The sequence below is a fragment of the Monomorium pharaonis genome, chromosome 3 (assembly GCF_013373865.1).
Source record: "Monomorium pharaonis isolate MP-MQ-018 chromosome 3, ASM1337386v2, whole genome shotgun sequence".
Lineage (NCBI taxonomy): Eukaryota > Metazoa > Arthropoda > Insecta > Hymenoptera > Formicidae > Monomorium > Monomorium pharaonis.
In genome coordinates this window covers 32,049,614-32,065,583 of record NC_050469.1, presented here as the reverse complement: position 1 = coordinate 32,065,583, position 15,970 = coordinate 32,049,614, and the positions used below count along the sequence as shown (strand labels likewise).

The 15,970-nt window shown below is 36.0% G+C and overlaps 1 protein-coding gene across 1 annotated transcript; it reads right to left on the bottom strand.

Annotated features, from left to right (window-relative positions):
• Positions 1 to 298: 298 nt before the first annotated feature.
• On the bottom strand, positions 299 to 15,117 carry LOC105832540 (AT-rich interactive domain-containing protein 4B). The gene is made up of 7 exons (XM_036283913.1): positions 14,480 to 15,117; positions 9,054 to 9,493; positions 8,729 to 8,974; positions 7,768 to 7,972; positions 2,866 to 7,687; positions 1,529 to 1,669; positions 299 to 599 (listed from the first exon to the last, which is right to left on the bottom strand). Exons 1-7 carry the CDS (start codon positions 14,483 to 14,485, stop codon positions 556 to 558), a joined length of 5,904 nt encoding a protein of 1,967 aa, XP_036139806.1. The 5' UTR covers positions 14,486 to 15,117; the 3' UTR covers positions 299 to 555.
• Positions 15,118 to 15,970: the final 853 nt, after the last annotated feature.

The window sequence follows — 15,970 nt, the reverse complement described above, 5'->3', positions numbered from 1 at the left end:
ATCGCAGCGCACCGCGCACTATCTGTACTTTAATTTTGGAGAAGGATTTTCAATTCCATGCAATCAATAAAAAGATTTCGGTGTTCAAAAAATTAGTGATAAAACAGGACAGGTTCAGCATCCCCTTAAGTATAAAGCCTGACTATGAATACGGGCATTAGACTACAAAAAATAATCGGAATATATAATATATAATAATACAATTGTATTATATGTGAATGAATTGGTCGTTCTGCGACAACACATCCTTAGGTCTATTCGTTTCGTTAAATTTCTTGCACTATTCACCTTTGCTTTTTTCTCTCTACGTTGGAGAGAACAAAAAGAAAAATAAACTATGCGAGATGTTCAATTGAAACAAATCATTTCTTACACTAAACTTATGGCTATATCTACAGTTTATTTAAATAAAGATCAGAATTAGGACATGTTACCTAAATATTACCTAAAAATTGTCATGAGTTGTCTTCAAGCGTAATTGCATGATGCTCATGTCAATAATGCTTATACAAGAGCCATTTAACTCGAAAAAAGAGTAACAATCTTTCAGTGCTATCACGAACAAGCCTGCTGCATTTCTGCCTTAGCTGCTTTCATCGCTGTAACAAAATGTTTTTACATTAATTACATATAAGTTTTATGTATTAAAATATATACATACTTACATATAAGGTACATATATTCAAACCATACAACTTTTGTCTAAAACATTTTTCGCTAGGACATCCTTTTAAAAATGTTTAAGGTACTCATTAGAGTACCATTCTATCTTTCCATAGAACTTATACTAATGGAAGAGGAATCGTATACCGTCCATATGCCAAAACTGTGTCCAACATCTGTGCGACAAGGATAGGTAGAACATGACTTGACATAAAATAAGACAGAACTAGTTTTCTGTCTCATTTCATAACTTTTCCTCATAATGCGCATAATCGGCCGTATTTTTAGGTATGAGACAGAACTAGTTTTCTGTCTCACTTCTTTGGATACACTTTTACGGGTCCTTTTCCTCTTCCATTAATATAAGGTCTATGCATCTTTCAGGACTGGTGCACTTGGACACAGTACAATTGATGTCACATTCATCACGTTCTTCTGGACAAAGGATCTTGTGAGTGCAAAGCCAGTAAAGTTTCTTTAATTTTTCCATCGCATATATTAATACATTTAATACATATATTCACACACACGCATACACGCATGCATGCATGTGTGCACCAAGTGCACCGGTCGAAAGATGTGAGTCTCTAATGAGTACCTTGACAAATCTTGAAACAAAATTATCTTAGCGAAAAACATTTCAGATAAAAGTTGTATGGTTTGAAGGAGGACCAATAGTGGTAAAATTAATTTTTGAAAAAATTCTATATTTTAATGTCATATGAAAGTCATCGCCATTTTTTAAATAAAACTCTGATTTTTTTTGTATAATAAAATTTCACATATTATATCAGAAAAATAAAATTAGAACCATGTAGGTATATTAATGAAAGAAAATATAAAATAACGCATCAATTTTTTTTACCTTCTCGTTCTCGTCTTCTCAGCTTTTTTCGACGTCTTTCTATACCAGCGAGCTCAACCTTCACAGCGTTATACGTCTTCCGTAATTCGGTTAATTTCTGTTGTAACACAGCTATTCTTTGACTACCATCCAATTCAGGATCTGGAAAAATATAATATAACCCAATTTATAGATTAGTTTCAGAAAGTGTTCTTACTCAGGATTAAAAGCACAGTCCAACTAATAAAGATTCTTTAATACAATAAACAATAATGAGTTTGTGTGTGTGTATAAATAAATTTAAAAAATGCCATTTTTCGATTAAAATAAGTCTAATAATAATTCTATATTACATTATATATATATATATATAATAATTTTATTAAACGGATTTAATAATTTGTCTCAACATACAGTTCATGAAATATAATCAACACAAACAATTTTAGAAATTAAAATTTATTTAAACAAAGACACACACACACACACACACACACGTGTGTGTGTGTGTGTGTGTGTGTCTTTGTTTAAATAAATTTTAATTTCTAAAATTGTTTGTGTTGATTATATTTCATGAACTGTATGTTGAGACAAATTATTAAATCCGTTTAAAAATTCGATTTAAAAAAATTAAACTAAAGCTAAAAATATCTCAAGTTAAATTAAGCGTCAATTTTAATACTGGTTATCACAACAAATATCATCACACGCTTTAATAATTAAATTGGTAAAATGCCCAACGTAAAACGTCACGAAATAAAGGACTTCAAATTCTGGTTAGGTTAGATTAGGTTAATATTTTTTTTGTAATAAATCTTTACAGTGTTTTAAGAGAATTCTGAAGCAAATTACCGACATTTCATATTAGAAAATATCTTTGAATTGGCTTCATAAAATTCCAAATTCTTTTATACAATCAAAATACACACAAAAATGAAGATAGTAAAAAGTAATTTTATGTTAATAATAAAAGTTTTTTGTAATTTTTCAAAATTTTTAACGTTAATAATTTTGTTATTAATATAACATTATTAATATAAAATTGCTCTTTGGGCTCTTTATTTTTGTACGTACTTTAATTATGTAAGAAAATTTGAAATTTTATAAAGCTAATTCAAAGAAATTTTCTAATAAAAAATTGTCAAATACCATACAGAATTAATAGCATTAAGATCCGTTTTGACTGAAAAATGCAATTTCTCCTTCTTGATCTTTATTAACACACAATTGCACAAAAATTATGGTTGCGTTCCGAAATTTACTGCCAGTACTGAAAATGTATAGTACACGTAACATGAACTAGACTTTCAGTACTGGCAGTGAATTTCGGAATGCAGTTTATGTACTATTCAACGTACCTAATTCAACGTAAAAATTATATTTCGTTGGTCTCGGTGATCTCGACGACGAGTAAGTACTGAGATCGGAAACGTTAGTGATGGTGCTGATGGCGTGACTCGGCGGCGTGTTGTTGACTCCGCAGAGATTAGATCCCTCGCTGGTATCGTCGCTGTCACTGCCGGCTCCGTATTTGCCGTGTCTACCGTTTTGTCTACCAGGTTTTTTTGGAACGATGCCCCCAACACTACCAGTGGCGTTACTACTAACATTACCGCTATTACCAACGCTATTGCTGCTATTGTTGACGCCACCACCGCTAGTGCCACCGACGCCAATGCTAACGCCCATGTTAACATCAACATCAACGCCAACACCAACGCCGACATCAATGCCAACACCGAGACCAAGGCTGGCACCAACACCAACATCGACGTTGACGCCGCCGCTGCTACCACACTCAGAGTGCTTTCTGTTTCTCTTGCGTTTCTTAGGCGATTGCATATCCTCGACCGCGCGTTTGGCGGGCGGTTTAAGAATTCTGTCCGCAGAACTGCCCTCCGAGTGAGGTAAAATGTCATCCTCGCTGAAACCTAGGCCCTTGCCAGCGCTATCATTGTCCGCCTCGGAGTTATCACGATTAAGCTTGATATTTTCTTCGGAGATCGGCGATGAACCGCCGGTTCTCTCTTCCCTAGGCGAACCAGAGATATTAGAGATGCTCGAATCGGGTGTCGTCGGCGGCGTATTATCCATCACTGGTGCGGCCTCGTTGCTCTCTCGTCGTTGCGTTGAAATCAAACCCGACACATGCTGCTGCTGCTGTTGTTGATGATGGTGATGGTGTAACTGCTGATGTGGCTGCCGTTGATGTGGCATGTTTGAAGACGTGTTCTGTTGCGTCGGCAACGAAATCAGCTTCGATGTCTCTACAGTTTTCGGTAATGCCGTGCTGAGAGTGGCGACCGAGGTAGTGCTGCTGCTGCTCGTGCTCTGACCCGAGGTCGGTGCGCTCGCAAAAGGCATTTCCATTAGCACCATGCCGTCCTCCGCAGCTTCGTTCTTTGGCGGGCTGCACAAAGGACCGACACTAGCTTGTTCGATACTCTCAGACAGCGGGGCCGGTGAGCCAGGTATCTCTTCCTCGCACAGCAGCGAATTCATCGTTTCACCCTCCTCATCTGTCTTTGGTGCAAGTATCGCATTATCGGCCTTGAATTCCTGTTCTTGCTGCTGCTGTTGATGGCTGTTTTGCGAAATTTTCAACACCTGCGACTTCCCATATTTCTCCTGCGTATTTTCGATTGCGTGACCCAATTCCGCTTGTAACTTCACGTCGAAAGTGGTAATCGACGCTTTGACGTCCTGCAGCTCCTCGTTATCTATCACGAGCCTTTGTTCCGAGTCACTGCTGTCTGTGGAATCGATATCCTGGTTGATCTGCTTCTTACGACTTTCAATTCTGTCCCTCTCCTTCTGATCCATTGTTTTATATTCCTCTTCAAGTTTCTTGTCACCAGACATCTCGTATCCAGTGCTCTTCCAACCTTCGTCTCTTGTGGCATCCTGGTACTTGGCTTTGTGCTCAGCGATTGCCTCCGTGAACTTCTTCAGTTCCGCTTCTTTCTTTGACTTGGAGAGTTCCTCTTCCTTTCGCTTGGAAACCATCCCGCGCATAATCTCTCTACGTATATTTTCCTCGTTCACGATCTTCTCCTGTTTCTTGTCCACTTCGGTCGCAGAAGTAATGCAATCCGCATCTTTGCCGCTCCTTTGCAGAAAAGCAGAGTCTAATTTCTTAAACCCTTCCTTCATCGCTTTGATTACGCGTGAATCGGGTACCTCCTCATCCACAGTCTTCTTAGTATCTTTAACTTTGCTCCGGAACGCCATTGCGGCCGATAACTTCTCTTCTATCGTAGACGTTGCCGGCAATCGTGCACTTATGGGAGCTGGCGGTGTCACAATCGGCGATGGAATAGGAACGATATCAAGCAACTTGGTATCCAGCATCTTCAATTCTGGTTGCGACTGTCCACTAGACGCAACTTGACTTGATAGAGATTTGACTTGATTCTGTTTCTGATCCGGGATATTGGCCGGTTTATTATTACCGCCCGTATTGATTATCGACGTTTCCTCCTTCACGCTTTCAACTGTCACGACCGCTTCGTTCTTGCTCGATTCTGCTGTGTCCGACTTGCTAGTTTGGAACGGAATCTCCTGTTGATACGCAAATGCATTCTCTTGTTCTGTTTCTGATATTTCGGTCTCCGATATTATCAGACGATCCTCGGAGTCGTCGCGCATACCTTCATCGTCCGCTGGCAAATCATTGAACAAAAGATTTATACCAGCCACTTTGTTACCCGATTCTTCCGCAACAGTTGATTTCAATTGATTAAATGATGACGCGGACGACGGCTCGCACATTTTATTAAAGATGTCCTCGCACGATGTGGCCTGTAATGGCTTACTGGCAGCAGCAGTCGTCGCTTCGTGCGCGTCATCAGATCTTTTACCGAACAATTTTCTCGGCTTTTTCCGAGAATCGGTCTCCGACGGTTCCAATTTCGTTTCCTTCGTTGCCGATCCCACGATCAATGTTTTTTGCTTCTTCTTCGGACTCTTCACCTCGTCTTCAAATACTCTTTTCTTCAATTTATCTTTATCGCTACTGGTGTCCCTCTTATTTCTCACTTCAAACTCGAACGGCTCTGGTTCTTTAAACTCATATATATCTTCCGTGCTTTCCACTTTCGTTTCGACAACCTCCATCTTCGGTAACTCAATAGTTTTCTCCAATTTAGGCGATGCTGTGATCGCGTTCTCTTTATCGTCCGGCTTGACTTCATCTTCAGGCTCCATTCTGACTATTTCCATTTTAACAGCTTTGTCGAAACCTTTCAATTCAGATCGTATTTGATTGAGATCAAAATCTCGACCCTTCGGTTGATCATCTTGATCGCTATCAGGTTCGGATTTGATACCCTGAGACTTCCCGGGCATTCTTCTTAAACGCCTACCTTTACGTGGCTCATCTGAATTATCTTTATCATCCTCAGCATCACTGACTGTCACATCATCCGTTCTAATTCTCTCTTCTGCTCTTCGTGCTTCCTTCCGTTTTCTCTCTTCCATACCTCTTAATCTAGTTCTAGTTTGCTCGGATTCCATTGTATCAGACTCATAACCTTCGCTATCCTCGCTTTCCGATGCAACAGATATGTCTGTGTGTCCCGAGGTTCTCCTAGTGCGCCTACGATGTTCTACTCCAGATAAGTCTGCACTTCTAGTTGTTCTGGTTGGCCTGTTGGCGGGTGTGGCAGGACTTTTAGTTCTGGAACTGGAACTGGCGATAGACAACGGAGTAGTAGATCTGGTCGGCTGTATCATTTCTTTATCCTTCTCTTTTTCCACCTTCTTCGCTTCATTTGTGGATGTTGAAGCCGATTGAATGGCGCCAGAGGAAGTAGGTGCGACGCTTTGTGCCCTGCGACGGCTCTGCGATACGTTAGTATTCGAGTTGCAAGCACTCTTCAATTTATTGTTAGACGAATTTGTGCTAGGGGTTTGAGGCCTGGGAGTCGCTTTGATGCGCTTTACCTTACCTTGAGCCTGCGTGATATTTTGCGCAATTCTGGACGCTTTAATCCACTCATCGTATCTGGTGTTCCAACCGGTGTAATGTACAAGATACATCGGTTCCGGACCTTCCTTCTCTATTTCGATAACCTTCGCTTCATAGGTGACTTTGGATTCGTGCGTTGGGCCATAATATACTTTTAATTTGTCACCGCATTCCACGGGACCTTTATAGCTTGGAGCAATCTCTGTAAGTTGCTCATCTGCACGTGACTTTTCCGTTTCATGTTCTTTGCGTTTCCTTCCACGCTTCTTTAATTCTTCATCCGTTAAACGTCGTTGCTTAGACACCGTTTTCTTGTCCGCCTCTCTAGACGGTGTTCGAGTTTCTCTACTTTCGGAAGTACCTTTATTTCTTACGGTATCATCTTTCGCTTTGGATCTCGTCTTAGTAGCTTCTTCCTCTTTGACCTTTTCGTCCTTCTTTTCTTGCTTTTTATTTTCCGTTTTCTTTTTCTCGGTCACCTTTTTCTTGGTGTCTTCTTTACCTTTGGACTTGGTCCGGCTGGACGATGTAGTTGCAGTACCACACGAAGTAGGAGATAACGTGGAAATTTGTGCAATTAGTTTTTGTGACTTTTCATTATTGGACGATGATTCGGCATCCCCTTCCACATTTACATCGCTCTCTTGACCGCTACCATTTCCCTCAGATTCTTCTTTCTTTTTTACCTTAACAACTTCTTCTTCTTTCACTTGTTCTTTCTTCAGTTCCTTCTTTTCTTTCTTCTCATCTTCTACAGCTTTCTTCTCATCTTCGTCCTTGTCACTCTTCACTTGCGCTGGTGCTGGCGGTGGTACAGGAGTATTTCTATCTTTGTCGCGGATCAAGCTTCTTCCAGGACGCTGCTTACGTGTACTACCTCGCGGATGATTCACCATTGTGCATCCTAATTTTCTATAAAAATCTTCAAAGGAGTGTAAGACCTTCTTGTAAGCTTGCTTCACGAGATTATACAAAGGTGCTGAATTCTGCATTGAGAAACCAAGTCGCCGTGTTACGGCTTTCCATTGATTCTGATTCGTAACACGATTGTAGCCGCCTAATTTGTAAACCGCTCGGAAAAGCCGGTATAAATCTATGTCCTCACTTCCAATCATCGGACAAACGTTTATAGGTGTCCCGCGATCATCCATAAATTTATACAATTGCGCCACAAAGTGATCTTTTTCTTCACGTGGTTCGTCGTCCGAACTCTGAAAAAATCATATTTCCATTTCATGTTGTTCCATAGACATTCTGAGAAACAGCATAAACAGATTTTTTAAAAACTTACATCTGAATCGAGTTCCCCGTCGTAATCGCTATTCCCACTAGAAACAGAATGACCAAACAGGGAATCCCTGTCCCAATGAGGTGGCAATTCATTTTTCTCTAAAAATAGAAGCGCCTTTTCCACTGCGACTTTCAGAGTACTATTTTCAACTTTATTAACTAATTCTTTCGTAAATTCCGTAGCTTCCTTCTTGGGTACTGTATAACTACAAAAAATTATAAATATTTACATACAATACATACAAAGATGAGTATTTAATAATGTACAAGGATAATTTAATAATGTACAAGGATAATTTAATAATGTACAATGAGCAAAATAACATTCAGGAAGTGCACTACTGTTTTTATTATTAAAAATTACCATTTATCTAGAATACTGAATTTCTATCCTTGCTGTAATAAAGTCATACAATGCTTGAATAAGCAATACTTACTAATAGATTATTTAATATATTTTTCAGAAAACCATCTTTCAATTGATTACATAAGTGATAAATAACTATTGTAATATAATTAATAATAATTATTAATAATTATTGGTAAATAATTAATTATATAATGAAGAAAGAAATTTGCTCCTCATACTATATTTTCTAAAATTGTCTTTTGTTCTCAAAAACTTCAAGTTTTTTTCGAATCAACATAGTTGCGTATCTTAAATATCATTGAGTCATTGTGAACAGTTTTCAAAGATAAAACCGATTTCTTTTCTATAATTTTCTTAGGCATCCTCCAATATCTTTTAAAAGATATTTTACTAAAGAGATGATATAATTTTATAGATGATATTATGACACTGATAAGTAATTAAGAGTTATATTACATTATTTTAAATAAGAATAAAATCTACATTAAATGACAACTTCTTATTAATAAAATAGTGTTTTTCCCAGATGTTCACATTATTTTGTGTATCCGCAGCGGCATTCAATATTTCATAATAAAGATTTTTCACTTACTATCTTGCATCTTTAAACGAGCGTACGAGATAATCGTCTCTCACTCGTATTCTTACAGTATCCTGAGCAGTAGGCGCGACCACCAATCCTGGAAACCAATTGTCCTTTTTCTTTTTATCACCGAGTTCCACACAAACTACTCTCCCGATCTCCGGCTCGGTTTCCATTCCTTCCTTCGCGCCTCCGCTAGAAGCCGAGTCACGAGCGCCTCGCGGTGGACTGTCCTCGTCTTCACTGCTCTCATCTCTGTTGCATAAAAACATTTTACAGCTAATGTTAGACCATTATAACAATTTTTAAATACGGATCTGTTCACAGCACTTACTGCGCTTGCCTTGATCGTCTGCCTCGTCTACCTCCAATCACGGGATTCCCAAAGTGCTCCGGATGGGTCAACGGAAGTTGATCTAACGTTTCACTTTCCGCAAAATGTCGTCCACTTTTTAGACAGAGCGCGGTTCTTCGCAACGTCGTAATATCTCCATCGTCAAAGACAACGGTATACTGACTGCAATCTTGAATTTTTGTAATCGTAGCCTCCACAAGCTCTTTTCGATCCACATGTTTAACTTCAACGGAGGCACCAACTCTTAAAGTACCTCTTATTTGATCGTCGGCAACTGTGGCAGTTCCCAAACCTTGTTGTTTATAAGTTACACGACATTTTACTGATCGCACTACTTTACGAATTTTTGCTTCGCAGAAGGCACCCTTGTACTTAGCGCTTACTTCTGTACCCACCGACAACGACGGTGGATCGTCTCCCTGCAATTACAATTAATTTAATGTAATATATTATTATAACATATCAATATTATATTAACAATTCTTAAAACGTTAGAATTTGGATTATAAGTAGACTTAATTTTAATTTGAACATTATTTTTTCGGATATTAAACTAAGGTAAAATTTAACTTAATTTATAAACATTTCTTAACTACATACACATTCATTTATAATTTCAATATTCATTCAATTTTTATAAACTAAGTTCCTTCTTGACTTTGTAAACTAAAATAATAAATTCCATTCTCTGGAATTTCAAATATAACTGCTATTTATAAGAAACATTTTTTTATAAAGTTTTATGTTTTTTTAATGTTTTCTTAATATTATCACAATTTATAATTTGGACTTGTCAATGAGATCAATGATTTTATCTACAATAATAATGGCAAAACAATATGCACGCTCACATATGTTTTTTCATATAAAATTGGACAAATTACAATCAAGATCAAAGGGCAAAAGCAGGATGATATAAATTATTTTAAAAAATTAACATTCAATTTTTAAATATTGATTATTCTACGGCTTTGTAAACTTGGCACCCGACATGAAACGATTTTTTTCTTCTTAATTTTTTTCGAAAGATTTTCGTATGTAGTTGAATGTAGTAACATTTATTTTGTTTGCAATAGCGCAGAAAAAAAATATCAGGGTTTAAAAAACGTCATTCCCCGACTTTGAAATAAATCAATTTTAATTTGTTTCTTATAAAAAATCGTTTGTAATCGATTGTAGTACAATTATTTCCGTGTGTAGTTGAACCGTTCGCGCGGTTTAATTATTTAAACAATTTACAAATAGCGAATTTTTTAATTTTAAAGATAACTCAAATCCGCTTGCGGGACTTGATTCTGAATGGCTTGTGGTTGTTTGTAGTGATTTTTATTTCATTTGTAGTTGAACCATTCGCGCGGTATAATTATTTAAATAATTTATGTTAAAAATAGATACCAAATTTTTTAATTTTACAAATCCGCTCAAATCCGCTTGCGGGTATTGATTCAGAATCATTTATAGTGATTTTGCTTTCATTTGTAGTTGCATCGTTCGCGCTGTATAATTATTTAAAAAATTTATAGACAGCGAATTTTTTAATTTTAAAAACAGCTCAAATTCAATTGCAGGATATAAATCGTTTAAATAATTATACCATGTAAATGTTTCAACTACAAACTAAATCAAAATCACTGCAAACAATTACAAACAATTCTGAATCGAGTCCTACGATCGAATTTAGTATATCTTAAAAATCAACAATATTCACTTACAGTTCATATGTTTCAATAAATATTTCTCACCAACGGTGCAACTACATCAAAAGTAAAAGAACTGTGTACAAACAACAACAAACGTTTCTGAATCGAGTCCCGCAAGCAGACTCGAGGTATCTTTAAAATTAAACATTCGTTATTAATGAATCGTTTAAATCATTATATTTCGCGAACGAGTTTCAACTACAAACAAAATAAAAATTACTATGAACAATTACAAACGATTCTGAATTGAATCCTACGATTAAATTTAGTATATCTTAAAAATTATTCATAACAATATTCACTTATTTTTTTGCAACTACACATTTTGCCGATTTTACCGATCTTTAAATTTGGACATATATAAATAAAATAAAAAATATTTTAAATCATACATATTCCTAAATACTGAAAGAATATCTTAAAATTTTTGTAAAATCTTCAATCACAAATTAATATTTTCTGCTATAATTAAAATTATTAATAAAATTATTTTTATGTTTTATTAAAGCAGAGAATATTTGCTTATATTTCTGCTATAATTAAAATTATCTGAGAGAATATTTACTAATATAAATTAATAAAGTATAAATTTTCAATTACAAACTCAATTCTTTGTAATAATTTTTCCGTAGTCATAAATTTATCATGTTGTTACTCATAAATATCAAAAAATTAAATTAAAAAGGGGATTTGAACTACAATTTTCTTTCTCAGAAAAAATTCTACGCATAAAAATGCTTCAATTTTCTTAGTAATAAAATTAATATTCACTATGCATAGAAAATACAAATCGTCTATGTCGGATTTTCTTATCCATGTTAGAGAAGTTTTCGAACCTAACAAAATATATCTCTTTCAATGACATTGCATCAGATGCAATGTAATGCATTTGTTGTTACTTAATAGGTATTAACCCTTCAAATGCATACAAGTGCGAGTTTGCTTTTTTTTTGCAGCTGTGGAACTACTTCAAGAACTAATTCTATAACGTTATCACCTGCTTGTAAAAAAAATACGGGTTCAACATTATGCATTTCATGCCTAAAAGTTCTCAGGGTCTGTCAGAGTCTTCGGACAAGTCACTGTTGAATTTAAAATCGGTGCGAATTTGCACCTGTGAGTAATTCACGTGATTTTTTCTGACCCAAACATAGTGTGAAAAATTGTATTTTTTTTCACAAAATTCTTTAAAGATATGTAAGCTTGAAATGTATGAAAATTAGAATTATGTTCAGCTAAAAAAATTATAAAAAATTATTAAAAAAGAAGAATATAAGCGCTAGGTTTCTTTTTAAGTTAGAATAATTTGTAGAATGGCAAGTAAATATAATTTGCAGTATATCACCACTGTAAACCGTATTATTAATATTCCGTATTATTAGTATTATTTGTCATCTTTTCTTCTTTTTTATTTTTCTTTTTACAATTAATATCATTATTTTTCACACAAAAACTATGTTTTCTATTAAAGATTATCAAAATTTTTTATGAAAATTCCAATTTTTATTTTTTCTCCTCTCAAAAATACTCAACTTTGGCACGGGACGAGAAATAGACTGTTGTAAAATTTGGAGATGGCAAAGAACAATGACATTGGTCTAATGTGAGTCCCCGCGGACATTCGGGGATTAAAGAGGCAACGAAATATCCAATTTTCCAAGAAGAAATCAGAAACAAAGTTGCTGGGACCGGAGCCGAATGTTGGAAATTTAAAAAATTATCTTTCTTTTATCTTTTCGTCGTCTTTTCTTCATTTTCAACTTTTTAAATAATATTATTTTTTACATATAAACAATGTTTTTTAAATATGTTTAAAAATTATCAAAAGTTTTGACAAATATTTCAAAATATTTTCATTTTTTTTCTCCTCTCAAAAGTACTCAACTTTTACGTAAGACAAAATATAAACTGTTGTAAAATTTATAGAAAACAATATATACATTTTGAACAATTCTTTTCTCTTAAAAATTTATTTTAATTTTTTTCAATTTTGATAATCACAAACAATAACAGCCATTTAAAAATGTATTTTTTCACGCAATGTTTAGTTTATTAAATTTTTGAGCCATTCAATAATGTTTTACGACATTACTACTAAAACAAAATTATTTATTAGCTTTCTTACTATTGATTGAAACAAAAATTGATTAAATTACCTTTAATATAAGCAAAGTTATAAACTGCCAAAATTACATGGTGCAAAATTTGCACCTGTGTATAATCAAAAAGTAGCCAATGTGTGCAATTTAAGGATTAAACATATTTTCACAACCATTTTAAAAATCAAAAATCCCTATTATTTTCAAGATTAAAAAAAATGGTCATTGTGCATCAACTTGACATTTTTTAAAACTTAATCAATGAAATTATTTCTAATCTAATATCTAATCAGGAACTACAGAATTATATAATTGTTAGATTGACAAGTTTTCCTCCAAATTCAGATTTTGTTATTACAGAGAATTTTTGGAAAAGTTTTAGAAAAAAATTTGAGAAAAAAAATATAGAAATTTATAATTTATTTTAGGAATTAAATTTATCGATTTATAATGTAATTGTTTGAAGTTAACACTTTATTTTTCAAAATCAAAAGTTTTATCAATAATTCCATTCACACAATAGTTCAACAATCTCCGATAAGTATTAAGAATAATTCTGATTAATTCAGTTTAAAAAAATAGTTGATTGATGCAAAAGAAAGTTTTGATATAAATGTGTTTATATCACATGTTTATAATACTTATTAAATTGCAACAAATAGCGACAGTTAAAATTATTATATAATTATCATGTTTTACAAACACAGTATTTTATTAATAAAACTCTAATATATTCACAGTCCTTTAGCCTCAATCTAGTATATCTACTAGAATAACTAGTATAACTACTAGGAAATATGAAGTACTAACTTTTCACTAATTTGACATTTCAAGTTTCAAATAAATTTATTTTTACTATAAAATTTTAACAAATTCTCAAAGAGAATAGTTCTATAGTTCATAATCGCGATTCTAATAATAGTTTATTTATAACACATTAATTCATTTATCATATTTACCATAAATTTTCATAACCTGGCATCAGTCAGAAATGCAAGAGAATTTCACATCTCGGGTTCAACTCCAAAAGACAAAAAGAGGGAGTATAAAGGTGGACGGACGTACAACTAATGTGTGAATAGGTGCGCGCGCGAAGAAACAGAAGAAGGGATGGAAGAAGCGCGAAGCGCATTAACAGGTATGTCACAACAGACTTTGTTAAAAAAAAAACACCCTGTGAAAAGACACAAAGGCGCATAACTCGCACATATGTCAAAACGGGAATGGCGATCACGTAACATTTTCTCTAAAGCGAGAAGGCGCGAGAAGTGAGAAGTTTCTCCGCTGATTTTGAACAATGAAAAAATCGTAGCTTCTCACAATTTTTCGTCTCTATAAAAAAAAAAACCAGTTACATGATCGCTATCCGAAACAAGACACAACTCCCGCGGCTACTGTTGCTGTCACTCAATGTTGTACAGCACTCACTCACTCACTCACTCTCTCCCTCTTCTCCTTTCTCCCCCCTCTTCTCCTCTTTCTCTCTCTCTCTCTCTCTCTCTCTCTCTCTCTCTCTCTCTCTCTCTCTCTCTCTCTCTCTCTCTCTCTCCCCCCTCCCTCTCTCCCTCTCCCTCTCCCTCTCCCTCTTCCGCGCCTGTTTACTCACCAGCATTTTCTATGAAACTCCACGACGTGAACGTTAACTCAATCGGATCACATGCACTCGCGAGACATTAGAGTGAATGCGCCATAGATCTCACATCATCCGCATATTATCACCGTTCCAGAAGTAACAGAAACAAATCGCGTGCGGATGAAGGAGCCAGGAGCACAGAGCAGGAGCACACGGCTGACCCGCTTTAAGGAAACGATGCTCTCCGTAGCACTTTCACGAGACAAACGTGTACGAATATTCTCTCCTGTTCTCTGCCCATTTCCATCCTAACTAGACTACGGTATCGGTCGACTCGCTCTCATTGGATCACGACGAACGTTCTGTGGTAGATACGTCGTTACGGCGAGAGAATCGTTCAGAGTACTGTCACAAAAAGAGGGGAGGGTCTATGCAACCGTCATACGCCGAATTATCGTTGGAGAAACCGGACCACGGCTGGACGAACCACACCCGAAAATAACGAATGGATTTTTTCTCCTCCGCACCACCGCTGCAAAAATCGCACGCACGTTACTCTCGAGAGACCACGAGAGACTCGATACCGAAACCCACGAAACCGAAACGGCGCGTCGGATATGCGCCTTCATAAAAACAGGCAGAGATCTGATGCCATAGTGATGAACGATTAATGCCTTTGGCAGTCAAATGCTGATCAAGCGCCATCTACAGGTTCCATTTGTAGATAAAAACTCTGCGTTCCCGAAATTCATGACATTTGTGATTGGTCAATTTCTTATGGTATATCGGTATATCCACACAACTTCTTATGCATAAGCGCATAAGCATATGCATAAGAAATTTGATTGGTCTATTTTCTTATGTAAGTGCTTGTAGACCAATCAATTTTCTTATGTATATGCTTATGCGCTTATGCAAGTTGTGTGGATATACTATTAAGGGCCATCTACAATGGAGTGTTTTAGCCGTAACAGCACTAATGCCCAGTCTACAATGAGTCGTTGGTCGTTGGTCGTAAGAAATTTAACCAATCACAGTTGATCTTAGAGAAGAATAACCGAACATAATTGGTTAAATTTCTTACGACCAACGACCAACGACTCATTGTAGACTGGGCATTAAAGCAGACGCGCGCTAACCTATCGCAATGCTCAGTCCATTCTATATGTCGATGGCTGTTATGCCCAGTCTACAATGAGTCGTTGGTCGTTGGTCGTAAGAAATTTAACCAATTATGTTCGGTTATTCTTCTCTAAGATCAACTGTGATTGGTTAAATTTCTTACGACCAACGACCAACGACTCATTGTAGACTGGGCATTACGGCTAAAACACTCCATTGTAGATGGCCCTTATGCGGTGAACTCCGGCAAACGCATGCGGTGACCAATCAGCAACCAGGCGTAGGTCGGGTTCCGGCAAGTCATAACAAGCGCTTGAATTCTGATTGGTCACCGCATGCGTTTGCCGGAGCTCACCGCATACATGGAGTCTTAGCATTATGATCAGAATAAATGCGTAGTCT